Source organism: Gadus chalcogrammus, chromosome 22, assembly GCF_026213295.1.
Source record: "Gadus chalcogrammus isolate NIFS_2021 chromosome 22, NIFS_Gcha_1.0, whole genome shotgun sequence".
In the NCBI taxonomy this organism is placed as follows: domain Eukaryota; kingdom Metazoa; phylum Chordata; class Actinopteri; order Gadiformes; family Gadidae; genus Gadus; species Gadus chalcogrammus.
In genome coordinates this window covers 134,565-159,400 of record NC_079433.1, presented here as the reverse complement: position 1 = coordinate 159,400, position 24,836 = coordinate 134,565, and the positions used below count along the sequence as shown (strand labels likewise).

The 24,836-nt window shown below is 51.2% G+C and overlaps 3 protein-coding genes and 1 pseudogene across 3 annotated transcripts in view; 2 read left to right on the top strand and 2 right to left on the bottom strand.

Moving 5' to 3' along the window:
* cnot3b (CCR4-NOT transcription complex, subunit 3b) overlaps nt 1-1,480 on the bottom strand; it is a 30,871-nt gene extending 29,391 nt beyond the window's left edge. The window contains exons 1-2 of the mRNA XM_056582487.1: nt 1,326-1,480; nt 6-64 (exon numbers count right to left, since the gene is read on the bottom strand). Of these exons, the coding sequence (XP_056438462.1) occupies nt 6-30 (25 nt within the window). The 5' untranslated portion in view covers nt 31-64; nt 1,326-1,480. The remainder of the gene's footprint in view (nt 1-5; nt 65-1,325) is intronic.
* A 3,745-nt stretch (nt 1,481-5,225) lies between these two features.
* On the bottom strand, nt 5,226-11,920 carry LOC130375521 (coiled-coil domain-containing protein 106-like). Its single transcript, XM_056582491.1, has 7 exons — nt 11,828-11,920; nt 10,901-11,097; nt 10,499-10,515; nt 9,337-9,452; nt 8,380-8,574; nt 7,383-7,543; nt 5,226-6,303 (listed from the first exon to the last, which is right to left on the bottom strand). The coding sequence occupies exons 1-7, from the start codon at nt 11,871-11,873 to the stop codon at nt 6,148-6,150; spliced, it is 888 nt and encodes a 295-aa protein (XP_056438466.1). The 5' UTR covers nt 11,874-11,920; the 3' UTR covers nt 5,226-6,147.
* Nucleotides 11,921-13,290: 1,370 nt separating this feature from the next.
* Nucleotides 13,291-20,033, top strand: LOC130375520 (transmembrane protein 238-like). Its single transcript, XM_056582490.1, is given in 6 exon segments — nt 13,291-13,385; nt 13,579-13,723; nt 16,274-16,357; nt 16,359-16,425; nt 17,947-18,149; nt 19,815-20,033. Coding segments are annotated over 3 exon segments (315 nt in total). The 5' UTR covers nt 13,291-13,385; nt 13,579-13,723; nt 16,274-16,276; the 3' UTR covers nt 18,114-18,149; nt 19,815-20,033.
* Nucleotides 20,034-22,898: 2,865 nt separating this feature from the next.
* Nucleotides 22,899-23,543, top strand: LOC130376137 (recoverin-like; annotated as a pseudogene).
* The last annotated feature ends 1,293 nt before the right edge of the window (nt 23,544-24,836 follow it).

Here is a 24,836-nt window from a genome sequence, read left to right as displayed (position 1 = left end):
CTCACCTTGGAGTTTTCGTTTATCGGCCATGACTGATGACTAGGCTGATGTCCTCATGCCTTCACTGAAACACACGGAGACCTGGGTTAGTGAGGCTGGGGGAGGAAGGAGGCGAGGGGGGGGCACGACGACGTGATCTCTCCGTTGTTTTCTACTCTTTGTGGCCCTCCAGTCCGTTGTGATAACGCACTCTGACCGGTCTGGGACAGCCTGTACCGGAGGGCCGCCCCCCCAGCTGGGGGACCCGGGGCCTTCAGCGGGGAACACAGAGTGAGTGACAGGGCCTGTCACGAGGTCGCATCCCCTCGGACCACTCCTCGCTGCTCTAGGCCTGGTTCACCCTCTCATTGATCACTCTGTTAACCACTCCATTCACCCCTTCAGCAGGCTGGGGGGGCAGGCTGTAGACCTTCAGGGGGGGGTCCAAGTGGATTTGGAGTCAGGATCTTGTGAGGTTACACATTTCTTAACTTCATCCAACATAAATACCAAATGTATTTTGGCACATGGCCGCGGTCAGACGCATTATTATTATTATCCGTAAACATGGTTCCGTCAATAAACGAGGAGGAGGTGAGGGAGAGGCAGGGCACTGAGACGACCGAGAGTCTCTCAACACCTCAGAGTCACGGCCCGGTGCCTCCGCCGGGACGGGACCGGGTCCGAGGCCGGCCTTTTAAACACCCGGATGCCGACCTACCAGGATGCCTTCATGAGAGAGGGTCAGGCAGGCTGCTCTAGCATTCTGAGGTAGACCTCCACACGGCTCAGTACGAGGATCAGGTGTTTACTACTACCACGCAGCTCTCCTCCCGATGCTTTTATGATGAGGACACAACTTTGGAACCAACACAACGCTGCAACATAGTGGTCAGCGACGCAACCATCGGCGGGTCAGACACGCTTGACTTTGCGCAAAAGAGTGACCCCGCGGCGGGCCAGACGGGTCAGGGTCCCGGGTGAGACCCCCACGGGGTTGTGCTGGGTCGTGGGACCACCCCACAGACCCGTCTCAGCGGTCAGAGAAGCCAGGTTGATAAACACAGCGTTAGCCAGAGAAAGACCCCCCCCCCCCCCCCCCCCGCCAAGTGTTGATCAACAGTGGAGCCCTTAGCGTGCAGAACAGGCGCCAACCCCGCGGTCTGCACCGCCTCCCCGGTCCACCCGGGTCCGACCGGAAGGACCGCCTCGCCGCACGGTCGGAGGGGTTCCATGCAGACCCTCCCGCCGGGACCCCGAGCCCAGACGCCCGCCGGGACCCCCTAGGTCCCCGCCGGCTCGGGGTGTCGACAGCCCGTTGGGAAGAAGCCCCGCGGACCGGTTACCTGGGTCAGCCCGGGTCCGTGTGTTTGTCTTCTGGTGTCGGTCCTTCGGTAGCTGCGGCTGTTTTCGGTCTTTATGTGCTTTACTCCCGATTCTTTTCACTAAACAATCAGCCCGCACATCCAAGATGGCTGCCAGTGCCAGGACCTCCTCCTCCTCCTCCTCCTCCCTGATGGAAAAAAGCCCCGCCTCCCGAGCCACGCTGTTGGCTCCTTTCGCCGACCCCCGTTTCACCGTCGGGCCAATAGGGCGAGTTCTTCTAACAACGCGCCAATCAGAGCCCCGCTTGGGGGAGTGAGTTCCGCTACTACCAGGGTACACGCGCTGTGATTGGTCGGCGGGGGAAAGGTGAAAGGTGAGATGTTTGTGGACAGATGCTGGTCGGTGATCGCTTTGTTTTAGATTCCTCCTCCTGATTGTGTCCGCAAAGGATCAATACTAAACTACTGACGGATCGATACTCACACATTTTCACCAAAACTGACTTCATCCGTGAAGGCTATTAGTAAAATACATATATGTTCATATATACGACGGAGATGTCGCTTATGAAGTTATCCTGATTAGAATATATCCCAATGAAATGTATAATAAGTTAATCACAATGCATGTGCGTATGCGTATTTATCGTTAGACGTGTCGTAGCCTACATTTGCCTGCTCAGGTGCAGCTGATTATATTAGACTGATAAACATTACATCCTGTAAAATGTAGGTTATATTTGTATTTTCCGTAGGAATCTTAAAAGTCCCACTGAATATGACTCAGACGACTGGCCTATTTCCACTCCGTGTATATTGAATACATATCCATCCAGGCTATAGGAGATACAGGAGATACATGAGATACAGGCCTACAGCTGAGCTCCTATAATGAGAGAAAAGGGCCAGCAGCCTAAACGTATGTTCATATCCGGTGTGCATTAGAATAAACACATCAGGGTGTAGGTTCTCCTCCTTTCCACTAGAGGGCGACCTCGGCAACTAGTGGGTTCGTAGCAGGCAGGTCGAACGATTCGATGAATGACACACGCAGGGCCGTAGCCAGGGTTTAGAAATGAGTGAGGTCCAGATTTTTTTCTTTTAATGGAACTTATTGACTGCATTTCTGGACGAGCAAATTCACACTAAAATGACCGGCGCTAGGCACTCACTACACAGGGAAATAATAATTTCATACAAATATTTTTAGATTTTGTGTCATGTTAACACATTAGTACCCATATTATACAGTTATATGGTGCCTGTACTGTCCTCGGTGGGGTGTGTTAACTCCAACTAGACAGTGAGCTAAACTCTCTTCTATTCATGAACATGAAGAATGCCTTGAATTCTTGTTTGTAGATTTATTTTCATTCTTCACATTGTATTGAATCCATGTAGATAAGATCAAGAGATCAAAAGATGAAAGAGAGTGAAACTAGAAAACAAACAACAAAGTATTGCAATTAGTTAAGTCACCTAGTTTCCTTGAACAATACCTTAAGTATAGAAATCACAATAAAGCTAAATGTTAACATTTCTTAGAACTAAAATTATCTTGAAGGCCACGTGTTGAAACTAACATGCATAGTTAACATTCCCGATTAGTTAGCCTTATAAATCCGTTTTTACATCATGTAATTAACATACAAATGAGTCAACACAGCCACAACAAAGATACGATACGTACAAGCGATGCCTCTGCTGGGGAACCAACATGCAAGAAGCCTTTCTCTGGGGTAGTGACCGTCTGCACTCCCAATCAACCTGCCGTTTCTAACGTTTTCTACGCGCGCATTCTAACGTGATCTAAACAATTTTCCTTCCTGCTTCCTGTGCAGCTCGAAAATACAACGTCAAAATAAAAGTCTGGATGAAACACAAATTTAAAGCATTCAATTCAAATGAAATGCCTGAAGGGCAGAACAGTGCCCATTATATATATCCGGACCTTGTGGACACATGATTAGATCTTCAGTTTGTCCCAAGAGCTCCGAGGTCACGCCTCGTTTCCGTTTGAGAAAATTTCAATCCAAAAGTTCAGTTGGTCTGGCAGTTTGTCTATTGAGCAGAATCTACATTCATGTGACCATAACTATTGAGCAGTCTACATTCATGTGACCATAACTATTGAGCAGAATCTTAATTCATGTGACCATAACTATTGAGCAGTCTACATTCATGTGACCATAACTATTGAGCAGAGTCTACATTCATGTGACCATAACTATTGAGCAGTCTACATTCATGTGACCATAACTATTGAGCAGAATCTTAATTCATGTGACCATAACTATTGAGCAGTCTACATTCATGTGACCATAACTATTGAGCAGTCTACATTCATGTGACCATAACTATTGAGCAGAGTATACATTCATGTGACCATAACTATTGAGCAGAATCTTAATTCATGGGACAATAACTATTGAGCAGTCTACATTCATGTGACCATAACTATTGAGCAGTCTACATTCATGTGACCATAACTTGAGCAGAGTCTACATTCATGTGACCATAACTATTGAGCAGAATCTTAATTCATGGGACCATAACTATTGAGCAGTCTACATTCATGTGACCACTATTGAGCAGTCTACACATTCATGTGACCATAACTATTGAGCAGTCTACATTCATGTGACCATAACTATTGAGCAGAGTCTACATTCATGTGACCATAACTATTGAGCAGTCTACATTCATGTGACCATAACTCGAGAACATCACTGTATCTCCATCTCCAACTGCCAGAAACCTCGGTGTGGTATTGGACAATCAGTTATGCTGCACCGCAAACATCACTGCGGTGGCCCGATCCTGCAGATTTGCACTTTACAACATCCGCAGAATCCGGCCCTTCCTCACAAGGGAAGCTGCTCAGCTTCTAGTCCAATCACTGGTCATCTCCCGCCTCGACTACTGCAACTCACTCCTGGCTGGACTTCCTGCCTCTGCGATTAAACCTTTGCAGCGCATCCAGAATGCGGCAGCGTGCCTCGTGTTCAACCTACCGAAGTTCTCCCATGTGACCCCCCTCTTCCGGGACCTCCACTGGCTCCCTGTAGTAGCTCGCATCAAATTTAAGACGATGGTACTGGCATACAAGGCAGTCGATGGAACTGCCCCTGCCTACCTCCAAGCATTGCTAAGGCCACACACCCCAGCTCGATCCCTCCGCTCAACTACCTCAGCTGGACGCCTGGTACCGCCATCTCTAAGAGCTAGCAAAGGCCGTTCAGCAAAGTCACAACTTTTCTCGGTTTTGGGACCTCAGTGGTGGAACGAGCTCCCTGCCGCTCTCAGGACCGCAGAGTCGCTCACTATCTTCCGAAAAAGACTCCAGACTCACCTGTTCAGAGTCCACCTCGACACTGCATAGCCACCCACCCCCTTCTGGCCACCATTGTACACTGTATTGTATTGTGTTGTGTTGTATTGTATTGTATCATAGTACTTACTTGTGTAGCAACTGTAGTAGCTGCTATCATGGCTGTAACACAGGGAATTGGTTAGCCTAGCGATTGTAGTACTTGCACTTGGTTCTATGAACATCCTTTCTGTACCGAAAGCGATATATTGATGCACTTCTTATGACAAATGTACTTATTGTAAGTCGCTTTGGATAAAAGCGCCTGCTAAATGCCCTAAATGTAAATGTAAATAACTATTGAGCAGAGTCTACATTCATGTGCGATAACTATTGAGCAGCGTTTTTCCAAGGCGACCACCCGGCCTTCGGATGTCGTTGACGTGGCTCTAGGAGGCCGTCAGACAGACAGACTGACCCTGCAGACTCTGCTGCCGCTGAACACTGAGCAAGGTCCCCGTTCTGCTCACCGTTCTGAAGTAGAAGACCCGCACTGGGCACTGGGCGCGTTGAAGTACGCAAAGGAAACACGTTAGGAAACGTCAGAAGGGGAGAAAAGGGTTTATTATGTTAATTCAATATCCTCTAACACGAAAAAGCTGAAACTTATTAATATTAAATTAACTGATTAAGGAAATTAGTAAATCACAGTTTATCAGTGTTATTACGATTTGAGACCAAATATCCAGTATCCCTTAACCCCAGAACGTAAGGTACACAGGTTGGGAAAGATCCCAAACAAGGGCTTCAGCAAACACAAATGTCATCCTCTTAAACGATCATTTGAGATACATTATATTCCAGTACTTTGCATCTCTTTACAAAACAAACGGAAAAAAAAACTCTGAATCTTCATCATTCATTGGTTGTTTTAAACGGGAGGGACAACCTAAACAGCAGCCATTCGCTTGCTAGATGTAAACAAACTAGATGGCAGGCAAACAACAAGCAAGACTATTGGCTGGAATCTCTTAGTAAATGAACAATCATTCCTAGACAGGGAACTCTGACCATCACGTACCTATCGGACGGAAATAAATAATATATAAATAATAATATAAATAAAATAATATATAAATGAAGGAAGGAAATTAGTCACATTTTATCAGCGTCATTGCAATCTTTAACCTAGTAAGTTAACTCCTGAACCAAAATAAAAAAAGAATAATAATGTAATAACCAATATACTCTTGAGTTATAAAATAATAATGTAATAACATAGTCTTCAAATCCCTTCTAGTCTTGTTCTTAAGATGTTGAACCACGAAGACGTGTTTCTCAAAACTTCTTCCTGAACAAAAATCTGTTAAACCAACAACAAAATTACTCCTGAGCTAGCTAGCGCTAGCTGGCAGCAGACTAGTCTCTGCAGTGGTAGAGACTAGCTCCTGAGGCGGGAGGAGGCTAGTTCCTGAAGCGGGAGGAGGCTAGTTCCTGAACCGGGAGGAGACTAGTTCCTGAAGCGGGAGGAGGCTAGTTCCTGAAGCGGTAGGAGATGGGCAGCAGCTCGTGGGACTTCTTCATGCTCTGCACCTTGGTGTGAGTGGCCTCGTCCATGGTTTTGTAGCAGCGCCGGGCGTAGTCCAGGAGCTTCTCCTTAGACGCCTCAAACTCCCCCACCTCCGCCATCTGACAGAGGGACCAACATTTACACCACCTGGATCAACCTCCACTGAGATCTACTTCCTGTACATTAATCTTTATAAAGACAAACTGAACCTGGATCAACCTCCACTGAGATCTACTTCCTGTACATTAACCTTTATAAAGACAAACTGAACCTGGATCAAACTCCACTGAGATCTACTTCCTGTACATTAACATTTAAAAAGACAAAAAGACATCGCACATCTAGGTGGACACGCCCACTTGTGATGTCATAAGGGGCAGATTTTTCAAAACAGCTTGTAAGGCTAATCACACTCACACCTGGTGGCATGTCATGGGACCTTTAAGGAAACCAAGTCAGAAACTCAGACAAGCACTGTTCCAATGACGAGAACGCTCGGAAATTCATACCCTTTGTTTTTGAGAATTCCGAGAATTTCCAAGGATACATCGCTGGATCCTGAACAATCAAAAATACCCACAATCCTCTACGTAAACACGCGGCTCGGTGTGTTACAAAATGTCGGATGGAAAACAATACACATTGCTTCACACAAGTGAAGTTATTTAAACGTTGTCAGAAATATTTTGTGCCGTATTGCATTTTATAGATCATTTAAATGCAAAAAAAATAAGCTTAAAGACCTTTGCGATTTTTTTCAAATGTTTTTGCAACGTAATGTTAGGCTTAACAATTTATCAATGAGCCCTAATTTAGCAATGAACCTTAAGCCAGATGAGCCCTAATTTAGATGAGTCCTAAATTAGATGAAGCTTAAATTAGGTGAGCCCTAATTTCAATTCAATTTAAACTAGGTAAGCCCTAATTTAGATTAAGCTTAAACTAGGTGAGCCCTAATTTAGAGGAGCCCTAATTTAGATGAAACTCAAATTAGATGAAGCTTAAATGAGATAATCCCTAATTTAGATGAGCCCTAATTTAGATGAAGCCTAAACTAGGTGAGGCCCAACTTGGATGAAGCCTAAGCTAGGTGAGCCCTAATTTAGATGAAGCTTAAGATAGGTGAGCCCTAATTTAGATGAAGCTTAAACTAGTTGAGCCCTAATTTAGATGAAGCTTAAGCTAGGTGAGCCCCTACCTTCTCGGGGGCGACCAGCAGCAGCTCTGCGACCGGCGAGGTGGAGGCCATGGTGTTCCGGTCCACCCCGTGGATCTGGAACGCCCGTGACATGCTCCGCACCTTCTGGTACGTAGTCAGGATCTTCTTGTAGCGCATCAGAACCCCATCAGCATCCTTCACTAGGGTGGAGCGGGAGGGGGGAGGGAAGGAGGGAGGGAGACGGGGGGAGGGAGAGGGAGGGGGGAAGAGGGAGACGAGGGGGGGGAGGGAGAGGGAGGGGGGATGACAGGGGGAAAGAGGGAGACGGGGGGGGGAGTGGGAGGGTGGAAGACAGGGGGGGAGGGAGGCAGGGGGGAGGGACGGAGGGAGACGGAGGGGGGAAGACAGAGGGAAAGAGGGAGACGGGGGGAGGGAGGCAGGGGGGGGGGGAGGGAGGGAGGGAGACGGAGGGGGGAAGACGGGGGGAGAGAGGGAGGGAGACGGAGGGGGGAAGGCAGGGCGGGGAGAGTGGGAGGGAGAAGGAGGGAGACAGGGGGGGAGTGGAAGGGGGGAAGAGAGGGAGGCGGGGGGGGAGGGAGAGACGGAGGGAGGGGGGAGACAGGGGGAGGAGACCGAGAGGAGGGAGAGACAGAGAGAGAGGTTCCATCGCGTTTTAGAGCGTTATTGTAGAAGGTTCTCCGGACCCAGAAGGTTCTAGAAGGTCCTCCAGACCCAGGAGGTTCTAGAAGGTCCTCCAGACCCAGAAGGTTCTAGAAGGTTCTCCAGACCCAGAAGGTTCTAGAAGGTTCTCCAGACCCAGAAGGTTCTAGAAGGTCCTCCAGACCCAGAAGCTTCTAGAAGGTTCTCCAGACCCAGAAGGTTCTAGAAGGTTCTCCAGACCCAGAAGGTTCTAGAAGGTCCTCCAGACCCAGGAGGTTCTAGAAGGTCCTCCAGACCCAGAAGCTTCTAGAAGGTTCTCCAGACCCAGAAGGTTCTAGAAGGTTCTCCAGACCCAGAAGGTTCTAGCAGGCCGTACCTCTCTGGCGCTCCCGGCCGTGGGTGATCCTGAAGACCCGCCTCATCTTCATCCTGGGCTCCCCACAGGCCCGCCCCCCACGGCCCCCCTTCCTCTTCTCCTCCTCCTCCTCCTCCTCGCTTTCAACCTCCGCCTCCTCCACATACTCCTCATCCGTGTAGAACTTCTCCTCCTCCAGGTGGAACTCCTGCTTCACTGTGGACACAAGAGGAGGAAGTGAGCTGGAGGCGGGACTTCATGCTGGCCAAAGATATAAAGGTCCTTGTGTTTCCTGCTAGCTGGAGCCGGGACTTCCTGCTGGTCTACAATGTAAAGGTCCTTCTGTTTCCTGCTAGCTGGAGGCAGGACTTCCTGCTGGTCTACAATGTAAAGGTCCATGTGTTTCCTGTTAGCTGGAGGCGGGACTTCCTGCTGGTCTAGGATGTAAAGATCTACGTGTTACCTGTTAGCTGGAGGCGGGACTTCCTGCTGGTCTTTTCAGGCTAAAGGCAGTGGGACTAACAAGGTCGGGCTTCATGGCTCAGGGGAAAGTGGACTATGTGTGATCCAGTAGGAATAACATGGGGTCACCCTGATATTAACATGGGTCACCCTGATGTTAACATGGGGTCACCCTGATATTAACATGGGTCACCCTGATATTAACATGGGTCACCCTGATATTAACATGGGGGCACCCTGATATTAACATGGGGGCACCCTGATGTTAACATGGGGTCAACCTGATGTTAACATGGGGGCACCCTGATGTTAACATGGGGGCACCCTGATATTAACATGGGGCACCCTGATATTAACATGGGGCACCCTGATGTTAACATGGGGGCACCCTGATATTAACATGGGGCACCCTGATGTTAACATGGGGGCACCCTGATATTAACATGGGGGCTCCCTGATGTTAATATGGGGGCTCCCTGTTTTGAGCAGTGGTGTTGAGGTGCTCGGGGGTCTCACCGGGCACGGAGGGGGGGCGGCGGGGCCTGGGGCCCGGGCCCTGGCTCTGGAGGCGCCGGAGGGCCATGCCAGAGCGGGTGGTCATGGGGGAGGGGGGGGTGGGGGGAGGACGCGGGCTGGGCCTTCACTCCCCGCTGGAGGTCACCTGCCCAGTCTGCTGGGGGGGAAGGGGGGGGAGAGAGGAGAGAGTAGGGGGGAGAGAGGAGAGAGTAGGGGAGAGAGAGGAGAGAGTAGGGGGGAGAGAGGTCAGAGTAGGGGAGAGAGAGGAGAGAGTAGGGGGGAGAGAGGAGAGAGTAGGGGGGAGAGAGGTCAGAGTAGGGGAGAGAGAGGAGAGAGTAGGGGGGGGGGGAGGAGAGAGTAGGGGGGAGAGAGGTCAGAGTAGGGGGGAGAGAGGTCCGAGTAGGGGGGAGAGAGGTCAGAGTAGGGGGGAGAGAGGAGTGAGTAGGGGGGAGAGAGGTCAGAGTAGGGGGGAGAGAAGAGAGAGTAGGGGGGGAGAGAGGTCAGAGTAGGGGAGAGAGAGGAGAGAGTAGGGGGGAGAGAGGTCAGAGTAGGGTGGAGAGAGGAGAGAGTAGGGGGAGAGAGGTCAGAGTAGGGGAGAGAGAGGAGAGAGTAGGGGGGAGAGAGGAGAGAGTAGGGGGGAGAGAGGAGAGAGTAGGGGGGGAGAGAGAGGTCAGAGTAGGGGAGAGAGAGGAGAGAGTAGGGGGGAGAGAGGAGTGAGTAGGGGGGAGAGAGGTCAGAGTAGGGGGGAGAGAAGAGAGAGGCGAGAGGAGAATGGAGAGAGGAGAGAGTAGGGGGGAGAGAGGTCAGAGTTTGGGGGAGAGAGGGGAGAGTATGGGGGAGAGAGGAGACAGGAGAACCTCTGAGCAGTCCGTTCTAGTATGAGCCCGTGGGGACAGTCCTGCGTCTGTCCGGTCACCCTGTCCTGAACAGATCCCTCCTCCTCCCCCTCCCCCTCCCCCTCCTCCTCCTCCTCCTCCTCCTCCTCCTCTCTCCTCCTCCTCCTCCTCCTCTCCCTCCTCTCTCTCTCTCTCCCGCTCCCCTCTCCCCTTCCTCTCCCCCCCACTGGGTTATTTGTGTTTCTGTGATCCAGGACTGAACTTATAAAGTTGAGTTGAGGTGACAGGGGCGGCCATGCGTCCTCTGTACAACTAAATATAGCGACGCCCCTCTGCCCTCCTCCTCTTCCTGCTCCTCCTCCTCCTCTTCCTGCTCCTGCTCCTCCTCCTCCTCTCCCTCCCCCTCCTCCTCCTCTTCCTGCTCATCCTCTCCCTCCTCCTCTTCCTGCTCATCCTCCTCCTCCTCCTCTCCCTCCCCCTCCTTCTCTTCCTGCTCATCCTCCTCCTCCTCCTCTTCCTGCTCCTCCTCCTCCTCCTCATCCTCCTTCTCTTCCTGCTCCTCCTCCTCCTCCTCCTCCTCCTCCTCCTAGCAGTGGTAGCCTAGCGGTGGTAGCCTAGCGGTAGTAGCCTAGCGGTGGTAGCCTAGCGCTGGTTTTCTAGCGCTGGTAGCCTAGCGGCGGTAGCCTAGCGGTGGTAGCCTAGCGGTGGTAGCATAGTGCAGCTATAACCAGCAGACCTTCGTAGGAGCGCATGCTGACGATGAAGCGGTCCAGCTGGCAGCGCAGGAAGTTCCTCTCCTCCTCCAGCTCCTCGATGCGCCTCTGCTGCCAGGCGTTCTTCTCCAGGGACACGTAGAGGTGGGTGCGCAGGTTAGAGATCAGCATGAAGGAGCTGTAGGGGGGCGGAGCCTCCGAGACCAGGCCCTCTGGAGCCGGGGGGGGACAGGAAACATCAACGGTGACCCTAACTCCAGCTTCTAACTCTTTGACCCTAGCGGTCTCTGTGGTGTGCGGGGGATGGGTTAACCTGGTGATGGTTAGTGGGTTCTACGAACATCATGTAACCCTAACCCTGTGCGGTCCGGTGTTACTGGATGGACTGCGCTCACAACTGGTTCCATAGAGGATGGGGAGGACTATGTAGTTCTGAGGTCAGACTCTACACCCCCCCCCCCCCCCCCGTTAGGATCAGGGTTAGTGCTCCAGTCAGACTCTACCCCTGTCTTTACACCACTGGTTAGTCTTCAGCCCTGCTTCACTACGGTTAATCTGACTTCTAAACCCACCACTATAACCTCATCTGATCTAGTCTCATAACATAATACATGTTATATAATCCATAAAATAATGATGCGTAAATAAAGCTTTATGCTATACCGTAAAGCTATAGTTACTAAAGTACTGTCAGCTCAGAGTAACTAAAGCTTTGGTTTAGTTTAGCTAAGTTTAGTTTAGTAGGCTGTACTGTCAGCTCAGAGTAACTAAAGCTTTGGTTTGGTTTAGTTTAGTTTAGTTTAGTTTAGTTTAGTTTAGTTTAGTTTAGTAAGCTGGACTGTCAGCTCCTGATGCGCTCAGAGTAACTTAAGCTTTAGTTACTGTTTAGTTACTGTTTAGTTTAGTTTAGTTAGTAGTTGGTCGGCTATGCGGTCAGCTCACCGTCGATGAGGTGGGGCGGGGCGTGGTAGCAGGGTGCACGCTGCATGTTCTCCTCCAGGCTGAAGGGAACCTCATAGGCGTCCAGGTACAGACTCCCTCCTCCGCCTCCTCCTCCTCCTCCTCCTCCTCCTCCTCCACCTGAGGAGGGTAAAGTGAGCTCCAATATGGAGGAGTTGTACTACTGTTCAACTTAACACAAGTATTACCTCTGGTGGTATAAAGAGAGGTCCTTAAGGAGCAGGTAGGGGTTAGACAGTACAGAGACAGGTCATTAAGGAGCAGGTAGGGGTTAGACAGTACAGAGACAGGTCCTTAAGGAGCAGGTAGGGGTTAGACAGTACAGAGACAGGTCATTAAGGAGCAGGTAGGGGTTAGACAGTACAGAGACAGGTCATTGAGGAGCAGGTAGGGGTTAGACAGTACAGAGACGGGTCATTAAGGAGCAGGTAGGGGTTAGACAGTACAGAGACAGGTCCTTAAGGAGCAGGTAGGGGTTAGACAGTACAGAGACAGGTCCTTAAGGAGCAGGTAGGGGTTAGACAGTTCAGAGACAGGTCATTGAGGAGCAGGTAGGGTTTAGACAGTACAGAGACAGGTCATTAAGGAGCAGGTAGGGGTTAGACAGTACAGAGACAGGTCATTAAGGAGCAGGTAGGGGTTAGACAGTACAGAGACAGGTCATTAAGGAGCAGGTAGGGGTTAGACAGTACAGAGACAGGTCATTGAGGAGCAGGTAGGGGTTAGACAGTACAGAGACGGGTCATTAGGGAGCAGGTAGGGGTTAGACAGTACAGAGACAGGTCATTAAGGAGCAGGTAGGGGTTTAAACAGTAGAGACCAGTCTTTAAAGAGCAGTAAGGGGATAGACACAGAGACAGTATATAAAGAGGATCTTAGTCCGATTAATTAGGTATATTTACATTGGCTTAATTTTTTTATTCTATAGGAAATTAAATAACTGGTGTAAAGGATATTGAACCATTTCGTGCTGTAACTGGTCAGGGCTAGTGTTCAAAACGTGTCTTAATCCCATCGTCATCCTCCCAGCCTACAGTATAGGCTGCCTTTAAAGGCTGTAGCCTTACCACTAACCACAGCCATGGAACGGACCCTGCTACACACTTTATACTATTAACATTAATATTAATGTGTGAATCAGCACTTTATTTTACCTGCGGTCTCCGTTTCGTTCCTGCTCGGGCTCGGATTCATCTCTGCGCAAATGTCGCTTAAACTCTGAGAAACGAGCGATTAACTTGTTGATAGTGACGAATAGGGACGATAAATTACTTTCTCCAAACTTTTCCTATTTTCTATAAATACAGAAGTCGGTTCGCCGTGTTGAGTTATAGTGCAGTAATATCGGCTGAAGGTTTGCAGAGTTCAGTCACAAGGCGAAACTCTCTCACTAATTACCTGATTATAAGTGCCTGGCGAGGAGCGGTCTGCGCCTGCGCACACGCGCTAATGTCAATGTTTTTATTTATTTATGAATAATTCTATTTTTGCCGTCAACTTCCTATTCATGCCCTCGGTTATATGTATAAGTGCATAAAAGGTGCGTGTACTTGGAATATGTGGGGTCCCAGTCAAAAAGGGCTATTGGTAATACGAAACTTGGGCGGGGCTCAGGTGTGTGTGTAATGTGTGTATGCATGTATATGTGTGTGTGTGTGTGTGTGTGTGTGTGTGTGTGTGTGTGTGTGCGTGTGTGTGTGTGGTGTGTGTGTGGTGTGTGTGTGTGCGTGCAGCCAGGTAGCCTACGGAAGGACGTCGTCGCTGTGACCGGGCGTGGAGCAGCAGACCGGATCCCCTCTGATCAGAGCTAGGCTAGCCTCAGTCCAAGGCACCGCAACCAAACCGAACAGTAAGTCCAACCTCAGGTCGTATAACTTGGTAATAAGAAGTTGGATCCCAGGCCTATTTTGTTCTAACGCAGATCTGGGGTCTGCTGTTCCGACCTGCAGAGTCTTGGTCCTGGCTGTGGCGAACTATATTTAAATATGCTCTATCCGCGATGATTGTGTGTGTGTGTGTGTGTGTGTGTGTGTGTGTGTGTGTGTGTGTGTGTGTGTGTGTGTGTGTGTGTGTGTGTGTGGTGTGTGTGTGTGTGTGTGTGTGTGTGTGTGTGTGTGTGTGTGTGTGTGTGTGTGTGTGTGTGTGTGTGTGTGTGTGTGTGACATGGTATGTGCATGTATAGTGTGTTTGTGGGTGTCGGTTCCAGGATCGAGGAGTAAAGTTACCTCGGATAAATGAAGCACGCATTCAAACTTTTTAAGGAAAGGAAAAAGTCACCCGGTATCGTAAACGCGATACCGTCCATTGTCCTTGGTTCTCCGCGGTCCTTCCTTGTTTCGTTGTGTTTCTCTCTTAATTGTGGGGAAGCTACTTTACTCTAATGTCATTGTCTCAATACCAGACTGCTCTCTGTGGTCCCGTCCAGCTCCAGGTATTTGGGGGACGTCTATCTGGCTACCAGAACCTTTGGGCTGGGAGTTTAGGGCGAAGGTAATAGTGTATAGTGACGTCTATAGTGTATAGTGACGTCTATAGTGTAGGGACATGGGCGAGGCCATCTTTGTTATTGCGTCATCTCGGTCTACTCTAAGAATTCCAAGATGACAAAAAAGGGGGGTGCCTCCGTGAAATGCCGCAGGAAAGCTGGGAGATTTCCCCACTTCCAACTCGGAAGGCTGGTCTCCTAGGCATCTGGATCACATCATGACGTCAGTGTAAAGTGACGTCCAGAGTGACGTATAAAGTGCATAGTGAAGTCTATAGTGTTGACTTCTATATTGTATAGTGACGTCTATAAAGTATATTGACGTCTATAGTGAATAGTGACGTCTATAGTACATAGTGACGTCTATAGTGTATAGTGACGTCTATAGTGTTGACGTCTACATTGTATAGTGACGTCTATAAAGTATAGTGACGTCTATAGTGCATAGTGACGTCTATAGTGCATAGTGACGTCTATAGTGTATAGTGCATAGTGACGTCTATAGTGTCTAGTGACGTCTTTAGTGCATAGTGACGTCTATAGTGTCTAGTGACGTCTATAGTGCATAGTGACGTCTATAGTGCATAGTGACGTCTATAGTGCATGGTGACGTCTATAGTGCATGGTGACGTCTATAGTGCATGGTGACGTCTATAGTGCATAGTGACGTCTATAGTGCATAGTGACGATAGTGTATAGTGACGTCTATAGTGCATAGTGACGTCTATAGTGCATAGTGACGTCTATAGTGCATAGTGACGTCTATAGTGCATAGTGACGTCTATAGTGCATAGTGACGATAGTGTATAGTGACGTCTATAGTGTCTAGTGACGTCTATAGTGCATAGTGACGTCTATAGTGCATAGTGATGCTTGGTAGATATATAATACTATATGCTATTTATTGTGTTTATTTATTCATGACTGGGAACTGAAAATTGAATTGTGTACTCTGGATGAATAAAGTTATCTGAGGCTTATATCTTAAAATGGCCCCGACACACTTTTACGAGACTGCAGATCCGTGTTTGCTGACTGTGTTAGGCTTGCGATGTCGGATCATGGGGAGGAAGATGGATGCCCATATAACTTGGGAGGTTAATCATGCAGATTTCCCACAGGTATGTCAGTGTGCCAGCGATGCTTGAGAACGATTGGTGGGGGAGGTTGAGGGGGAGGGAGGTGGCGGTGTGCTATTGCGGAGCAGCGCAGCGACTCATCGCTCAGTGCGGCGTTCTATCGCTCAGTGTAGCGTTCTATCGCTCAGGTGGTGTTCTATCGCTCAGCGTGGTGTTCTATCGCTCAGCGCGGCGTTCTATCGCTCAGCGCGGCGTTCTATCGCTCAGCGCGGCGTTCTATCGCTCAGCGCGGCGTTCTATCGCTCAGCGCGGCGTTCTATCGCTCAGCGTGGCGTTCTATCGCTCAGCGCGGCGTTCTATCGCTCAGCGTGGCGTTCTATCGCTCAGCGCGGCGTTCTATCGCCTCATGCGCAGCGTTCATATCGCCTCAGACCCTCAGACCCTGTCCTCAGACCATGGTTCTCAGGCCCCCTGTCCTCAGACCCTCCAGACCCTGTCCTCAGACCCCGTACTCAGACCCTCAGACCCTGTCCTCAGACCCTCAGACCCTGTCCTCAGACCCTCAGACCCTGTCCTCAGACCCTCAGACCCTGTCCTCAGACCCCGTCCTCAGACCCTCAGACCCTGTCCTCAGACCCTCAGACCCTGTCCTCAGACCCCGTCCTCAGACCCTCAGACCCTGTCCTCAGACCCTCAGACCCTCGGACACTGTCCTCAGACCCTGTCCTCAGACCCCGTCCTCAGACCTCAGACCCGTAGTCCTCAGACCCTCAGACCTCTCTCCTCAGACCCTCAGACCTCAGACGCCTGTCCTCAGACCCTCAGACCCTCAGACCCTGTCCTCAGACCCGTTCCTGTCTCCAGGCCATGCAGCTGAAGGGGCTGTCCCACTGTAAGGGGGCGCTGGCCTTCGCCCTCCTCATGGACCTCCTGGGGGGGGCGTCCCTGCCTGCTCGGGGTCTTCGCCCCGCTGGAGCTCAACGGACAGGACTTCGGAGACCTGCTGGTGTACACAGGTACAGTACTGACGGAGTAGCTCCACCCTAACACCACAGGTACTGTACTGACGGAGTAGCCTCACCCTAACACCACCGGGGTACAGTACTGACGGCAGTAGCCTCACCCTAACACCACCGGGTACAGTACTGACGGAGTAGCTCCACCCTAACACCACCGGGTACAGTACTGACGGAATAGCTCCACCCTAACACCACCGGCTACAGTACTGACGGAAGTAGCCTCCACCCTAACACCACCGGGTACAGTACTGACGGAGTAGCTCCACCCTAACACCACCAGGTACTGTACTGACGGAGTAGCCTCACCCCCTAACACCACCGGTACAGTACTGACGGAGTAGCTCCACCCTAACACCACCGGGTACCAGTACTGACGGAGTAGCTCCACCATAACACCACCAGGTACAGTACTGACGGAGTAGCTCCACCCCTAACACCACCGGGTACAGTACTGACGGAGTAGCTCCACCCTAACACCACCGGGTACAGTACTGACGGAGTAGCTCCACCCTAACACCACCAGGTACAGTACTGACGGAGTAGCTCCACCCTAACACCACGGGGTACAGTACTGACGGAGTAGCTCCACCCTAACACCACACAGTACAGTACTGACGGAGTAGCTCCACCATAGTACCACCAGGTACAGTACTGACGGAGTAGCTCCACCCTAACACCACCAGGTACAGTACTGACGTACTGAGTAGTACTGTGAGTACTCCATTCTGATTGGCCAATACACATTCCAAGACTCTAAGTTCCTTTCCAACACCACACGTACTGTGTAGTGTAAGGCACACTACACCTCGATACAAACACACACCACCACCTCATACTACCCGCACACTACACCCTCGATACAAACACCACCACCTCATACTACACGCACACTACACCTCGAATTACAAAACACCACCACCTCATACTACCCGCACACTACACCTCAGACACAAAGCACCACAACCTCTATCATACACGACACCTACACCTCCCCCGATACAACAACACACCCACCTCATTATACAAGCACATCTACACCTCGTAACAAACCCCACACCTCACCATACGACAGGTCACACTCACACCTCGGTACCAAACAACCACCACCTCATACTAGCACGACCACACTACACGATACAAACCCAACCACCTTCATACTGCACGCACACTACACCTCGATACAAACACCACCACCTATACTGCCAGCAACACTACACGGTACAAACACCCCAATCTAATACTACAAGCACACTACACCTCGATACAAAACCACCACCCTCTACTACACGCCACATACACCTCGATACCAACACCCCACACCTCATACTACACGCACAACTTACACCTTCGATATAAACACAACCAACTCATACTACACACAACACCATCAACACACAGCACATCAACACACAATATACCATCACACAATATATCAACACACAACACATCAACACACAACACATACAAAACATCTACCAGCTACCAGATGTCAGAAACAGTGTGTGTGTGTGTGTCCAGGGGCCCTCCTGGTGGTGCTCTCCTTGGGGGGCTGGGTCCTCTGGTACTCTGGGAACATCGAGGGCCTTCCCTCCAGGAAGGAGCTGGGCCACATCGGCTCGGCCGTGGACCGCCTGGCCCGCAACCTCAGCCGGAGGATCCACACCTTCAGGAGCCGCCACCCCTGACCCCTGACCCCTGACCCCTGACCCACCGGGACCTGGGTGAGGAGACGCTCAGGGGGGAGACATAATAATACCATGAGAACTAAATACAACTGAATGCACATGCTTCATTCAGTGGAGACTCTGAGAGTTACTTAGTGTCTCGTGATCACGTCTCTGTCCTGGTGTCTGGTGGATCACGTCTCTGTCCTGGTGTCTGGTTGGATCACGTCTCTGTCCTGGTGTCTGGTTGGATCACGTCTCTGTCCTGGTGTCTGGTTGGATCACGTCTCTGTCCTGGTGTCTGGTTGGATCACGTCTCTCTCTGTCCTGGTGGCTGGTTGGATCACGTCTCTCTCTCTGTCCTGGTGGCTGGTTGGATCACGTCTCTCTCTGTCCTGGTGTCTGGTTGGATCACGTCTCTGTCCTGGTGTCTGGTTGGATCACGTCTCTGTCCTGGTGTCTGGTTGGATCACGTCTCTGTCCTGGTGTCTGTTGGATCACGTCTCTCTCTGTCCTGGTGTCTGGTTGGATCACGTCTCTGTCCTGGTGTCTGGTTGGATCACGTCTCTGTCCTGGTGTCTGGTTGGATCACGTCTCTGTCCTGGTGTCTGGTTGGATCACGTCTCTGTCCTGGTGTCTGGTTGGATCACGTCTCTGTCCTGGTGTCTGGTTGGATCACGTCTCTGTCCTGGTGTCTGGTTGGATCACGTCTCTGTCCTGTGTCTGGTTGGATCACGTCTCTGTCCTGGTGTCTGGTTGAATCACGTCTCTGTCCTGGTGTCTGGTTGGATCACGTCTCTGTCCTGGTGTCTGGTTGGATCACGTCTCTGTCCTGGTGTCTGGTTGGATCACGTCTCTGTCCTGGTGTCTGGTTGGATCACGTCTCTGTCCTGTCTGGTTGGATCACGTCTCTGTCCTGGTGTCTGGTTGGATCACGTCTCTGTCCTGGTGTCTGGTTGGATCACGTCTCTGTCCTGGTGTCTGGTTGGATCACGTCTCTGTCCTGGTGTCTGGTTGGATCACGTCTCTGTCCTGGTGTCTGGTTGGATCACGTCTCTGTCCTGGTGTCTGGTTGGATCACGTCTCTCTCTGTCCTGGTGTCTGGTTGGATCACGTCTCTGTCCTGGTGTCTGGTTGGATCACGTCTCTGTCCTGTGTCTGGTTGGATCACGTCTCTGTCCTGGTGTCTGTTGGATCACGTCTCTGTCCTGGTGTCTGGTTGGATCACGTCTCTGTCCTGGTGTCTGGTTGGATCACGTCTCTGTCCTGGTGTCTGGTTGGATCACGTCTCTGTCCTGGTGTCTGGTTGGATCACGTCTCTGTCCTGGTGTCTGGTGGATCACGTCTCTGTCCTGGTGTCTGGTTGGATCACGTCTCTGTCCTGGTGTCTGGTTGGATCACGTCTCTGTCCTGGTGTCTGGTTGGATCACGTCTCTGTCCTGGTGTCTGGTTGGATCACGTCTTTCTCTGTCCTGGTGGCTGGTTGGATCACGTCTCTGTCCTGGTGGCTGGTTGGATCACGTCTCTCTCTGTCCTGGTGTCTGGTTGGATCACGTCTCTGTCCTGGTGTCTGGTTGGATCACGTCTCTGTCCTGGTGTCTGGTTGGATCACGTCTCTGTCCTGGTGTCTGGTTGGATCACGTCTCTGTCCTGGTGTCTGGTTGGATCACGTCTCTCTCCCGGTGGCTACCGTTGGATCACGTCTCTCTCTTCTCCTCGTAGGCCGTCAGATCCAGAGACCAGCTGAGCGATCTCCGACCCACCGGTTCAGCGTCGATACGATGTGTTGATACATGTCCTCTCCTCTGCTCCTGTTACTGTGAAACAGACGACTGAAGCCCATGTCCTGTGCATTTCTGACCCGTTTTAAAGCAGGGTTTGTTAGTTGTAGACTTAATATTGTGTTGTGTTTGGCCCCATGCATCTTTAATAAATGTTGAAATCTGATTCTTTGTCATTTAAGTGTTTTTTTATTATTATTTTAACTCTAAACCGGGAGCTGAGTTAGCCATTAGACTTAACCTAACCCTACTGTTCTACACATACCGTGTTCCAATACTACCTCGCTACTTAGTGCTAGAAGACTTTAGTAGGGCCAAATGCATCGTGTGAAAGTGCAGTATACCAAAAATACAAAGATATTGTACTATGTCCAGTCACACTTTGCATTGTATGCACACTGTTACTTTGTAATGGTAGCTGCAGTACGTACAGCAAGTAAAAGGGGAAAAGTAGGGGACTGGGAACGCAGCCAGACTCCAAGTGGAACCATCATGAATCGTTACCGCCACCAGGGGGAGCGCTCATTCCGCCTGTACTACACAACGACGCCTAAGAACAAAACGCTGTTCAACAACACAACGCTGTTCAACAACACAGCGTTGTTGAGTACTCCATTCTGATTGGCCATACCATTCCAAGACTAAGTTCATTTCCAACGCCACACGTACTGTGTAGTGTACGCGCACACTACACCTCGGTACAAACACCACCACCTCATACTACACGCACACTACACCTCGATACAAACACCACCACCTCATACTACACGCACACTACACCTCGATACAAACACCACCAACTCATACTACACGCACACTACACCGATATAAACACCACCAACTCATACTACACGCACACTACACCTCGATACAAACACCACCACCTCATACTACACGCACACTACACCTCGGTACAAACACCACCACCTCATACTACACACACACCACACCTTGATACAAACACCACCACCTCATACTACACGCACACCACACCTCGATACAAACACCACCACCTCATACTACACGCACCCACACCTCGATACAAACACCACCCCTCATACTACAACACGCACACACACCTTGATACAAACACTAACCACATCACCACATAATAGACAGCTCACTACACCTTGATAAGAACACCACCTGATAATACACAGATCACACTATCACAGCGTAGCAGCTTGTGATATGATCTTCAGAACGAGCTCATGAAAGCTCAGTTAAAGCCCAGCGTGGTTCTGCTCTGAATAAAAGTGGATAATCTGAACTTTCTTACAGTAGGTCTCTCTCTCTCTGTCTGTCTGTCTGTCTCTCACCCGTTTCTCTATCTCTCTCTCTCTCTCTCTCTCTCTCTCTCTCTCTCTCTCTCTCTCTCTCTCTCTCTGTCTCTCACCCGTTTCTCTCTCTCTCTCTCTCTCTCTCTCTCTCTCTGTCTCTCACCCGGTTTCTCTCTCTCTCTCTCTCTCTCTCTCTCTCTCTCTCTCTCTCTCTCTTTCTCTCTCTCTCCTGCCCCCAGGCGTAGTGGAGGCTGGAGGTGATGTTGCGTCCTGACCTGTCTCTGTACTGTCTAACCCCTACCTGCTCCTTAATGACCTGTCTCTGTACTGTCTAACCCCTACCTGCTCCTTAATGACCTGTCTCTGTACTGTCTAACCCCTACCTGCTCCTTAATGACCTGTCTCTGTACTGTCTAACCCCTACCTGCTCCTTAATGACCTGTCTCTACTGTCTAACCCCTAACTGCTCCTTAATGACCTGTCTCTGTACTGTCTAACCCCTACCTGCTCCTTAATGACCCGTCTCTGTACTGTCTAACCCCTACCTGCTCCTCAATGACCTGTCTCTCTACTGTTTAACCCCTACCTGCTCCTTAATGACCTGTCTCTGTAATGTCTAACCCCTACCTGCTCCTTAACGACCTGTCCTCTGTACTGTCTAACCCTACCTGCTCCTTAATGACCGGTCTCTGTACTGTCTAACCCTACCTCTCCTTAATGACCTGTCTCTGTACTGTCTAACCCCTACCTGCTCCTTAATGACCGGTCTCTGTACTGTCTAACCCCTACCTGCTCCTTAATGACCCGTCTCTGTACTGTCTAACCCCTACCTGCTCCTTAATGACCTGTCTATGTACTGTCTAACCCCTACCTGCTCCTTAATGACCCGTCTCTGTACTGTCTAACCCCTACCTGCTCCTTAAGACCGTCTCTGTACTGTCTAACCCCTACCTGCTCCTTAATGACCCGTCTCTGTACTGTCTAACCCCTACCTGCTCCTTAATGACCCGTCTCTGTGTCTCACTAAGTTGAAGTCACTTTGTTGTATTTGTGTTCTTTAGGAGATGTTGGTTAGGGTTAGGGTTAGGGTTAGGGTTAGGGTTAGGGTTAGGGTTAGGGTTAGATGTTGGTTGCTTACTACGGTCTATGTGGCTCCATTTAGAGCGGCTCACCCTCCCTCCCTCCCTCCCTCCCTTCTTCCCTCCCTCCCAGCCTCCTTCCTTCCCTCCCTCCCTCCCTCCCTCCCTCCCTCCCAGCCTCCCTCCCTCCCTGCCTCCCTCCCTCCTTCCCTCCTTCCCTCCCTCCCTCCCAGCCTCCCTCCTTTCCTTCCCTCCCTCCCCAGCCTCCCTCCTCTCCCAGCCTCCCTCCCTCCCTCCCAGCCTCCCTCCTTGCCTCCCTCCCTCCCTCCTTCCCTCCCTCCTCCCTCCCGCCCCCTCCCTCCCTCCCTCCCTCCCAGCCTCCCTCCTTCCCTCCCTCCTTCCCTCCTTCCTCTTCCCTCCCTCCCTCCCAGCCTCCCTCCTTTCCTTCCCTCCCTCCTCCCAGCCTCCCTCCCTCCCTCCCTCCCAGCCTCCCTCCTTGCCTCCCTCCCTCCCTCCCTCCTTCCTTCCCTCCCTCCCTCCCTCCCAGCCTCCCTCCCTCCACCGCAGGGAGACTCCTGCCAAACAGAGGATCAACAGATCACAGCAGGTGGGAGTTGTACAACAACAACTAAGAATAACTAGACCCCAGCGCCCTCAGGACCGGTCATGGGGAACTCCAGGAGCGGCGCGGTGTCGAAGGAGATCCTGGAGGAGCTGAAGATGAACACCAGTTCACGGAGATGGAGATCGTCCAGTGGTACGAGGACTTCCAGAAGCAGTGTCCCCAGCGGACGCATCTCCAAGGAAGACTTTGAGGGCATCTACAGCCGCTTCTTCCCAGACAGCTCCGCCCAGACCTACGCACACCACGTCTTCCGCTCCTTCGACACCAACGACGACGGCACCCTGGACTTCAAGGAGTACATCATTGCCCTCCACCTCACGTCCACGGGGAAGACCGCCCGCAAGCTGGAGTGGGCCTTCTCGCTGTTCGACGTCGACAAGAACGGCTACATCACCAAGGCCGAGGTCAGAGAGATCTGCGCGGTGAGTGGTGGGGGGGAAGGTTGTCGTCGTGGTTTCCATCGTCCTGCAGTGGCTGGTGCCTCTTTGTAGCGGATCCCCTGACAGCCCGTGGGGATTATCAGTGTGGGAGGGGAGCCGAGTTCAGTAGTAGAAGCTGTTTTGCGGTCTTGACGTGCGGGCGCTCAGTCTACTGTGACGTCTTCCTGAGGGCAGGAGGTGAAGAGGCAGCGTCCCGGGTGGGTCTCCGATGATGCCCTTGGCACCCTCCGGGTGCAGCGGGTGTGATGGATGGCCTCCAGCCTGGGGAGATGGGTGCCGGTGATCCTCTTTCTGCTGCGGTGCAGCGTACCACACTGTGATGCAGTATGTGAGAACTGACTCGATGGCTGACTTGTAGAGGCTCCCCACAGCTGGTGTGGCAGACGTGCCCTCTTCAAGCACCTCAGGAATGAAGCCTCCTTTCTTTGCTGTCGCCGGGATGTTGACGGTCAGAGTCAGGTTGTGGCTGATGTTGACCCCGAGGCACCTGATGTTCTGCACAACCTCCACTGTCTCGCCTCCGATGGTGATGGGGAATGGAGGAAGGCTTTGGTCCTCCGCCTGAAGTCCAGGATCATCTCCTTTGTTGTTGCTGCGTTGAGGATCAGGTTGTTCTCTTGGCTCCAGCTCACCAGGTTCTCTACCTCTGTCCTGTAAGCAGTCTCGTTATTACTCGTGACCCTGCCTACCACGATGGTGTCGTCTGCTAACTATAATATGGTGTTGGCCTCTTGGGTGGTTTGCAGTCGAGGTGTAGAGGGAGAGAGGAAGGGCTCAACACACAACCCTGTGGTGCACCGATGTTCAGGGTGATGCTGAAGAGACCTGTCTCCCCATGCGTCCGTGGTCGGCCGGTGCGGAAGTCCAGGACCCAGCTGCTCAGGTGTGTGTTGAGGCCAGGTGTTCGTGGTCCAGCTAAGTGGAAAAGTTATGGGTGGGGGATGGTGTTTGAAGTGGAGCTATAGTCTATAAATAGCATCCGCACATAACCGCTGGTCAAGTGTGTAGTGGGAGTGGAGGGCTATTGACACTGCGTCCTCGGTCTACCTGTTTGCCCTATAGGCAAATTGGTGGTGGTTCAAGGAGGGTGGGATGCTGTTCTTCTAGTGTCCCAGTACCAGACTTCAAAGCACTTCATCACCACCGGTGTCAGCGCCACTGGGCGATAGTCATTGAGTCCTGATGGCTGATTGCTTTGACAGGGATGATTGTGGCTCTCTTGAGGCTGTGGGGCGAGGCCTGCAGCAGGGAGGTGTTAAAACAGGTGTAACCTATTACAGGTGCGCGAGCACCGCACTCAGCTCCCCTGTGCAGTGCTGCAGAACCCACCCTGGTGGTATGTAACAGAAGTGAGGACCACCACGGTAAACTGCCTTGGCAGATAAAACGGTTGCATTTCACTGTATCAATTCCAAGTCCGGGAGCAAAATGTCTCAACAATGTCAGTGGTGGTGCACCATGACCATACCATATATGGGCACACCCCCGCCTTTATCCTTACTGGAGTCAGCTGTTCGGTCCGCTAGGTAAACGTCCGAC

Excerpts from the sequence above, each read along its gene's own strand:
- LOC130375521 (XM_056582491.1), bottom strand. The coding sequence starts at position 11,873 with ATGCAGCGTGCACCCTGCTACCACGCCCCGCCCCACCTCATCGACG. Across the intron at positions 7,544-8,379 it reads CGGCCGGGAGCGCCAGAGAG|TGAAGGATGCTGATGGGGTT; the intron begins GTACGGCCTGCT and ends GCTCCACCCTAG. Across the intron at positions 6,304-7,382 it reads TGCTGGTCGCCCCCGAGAAG|ATGGCGGAGGTGGGGGAGTT; the intron begins GTAGGGGCTCAC and ends TCCCTCTGTCAG.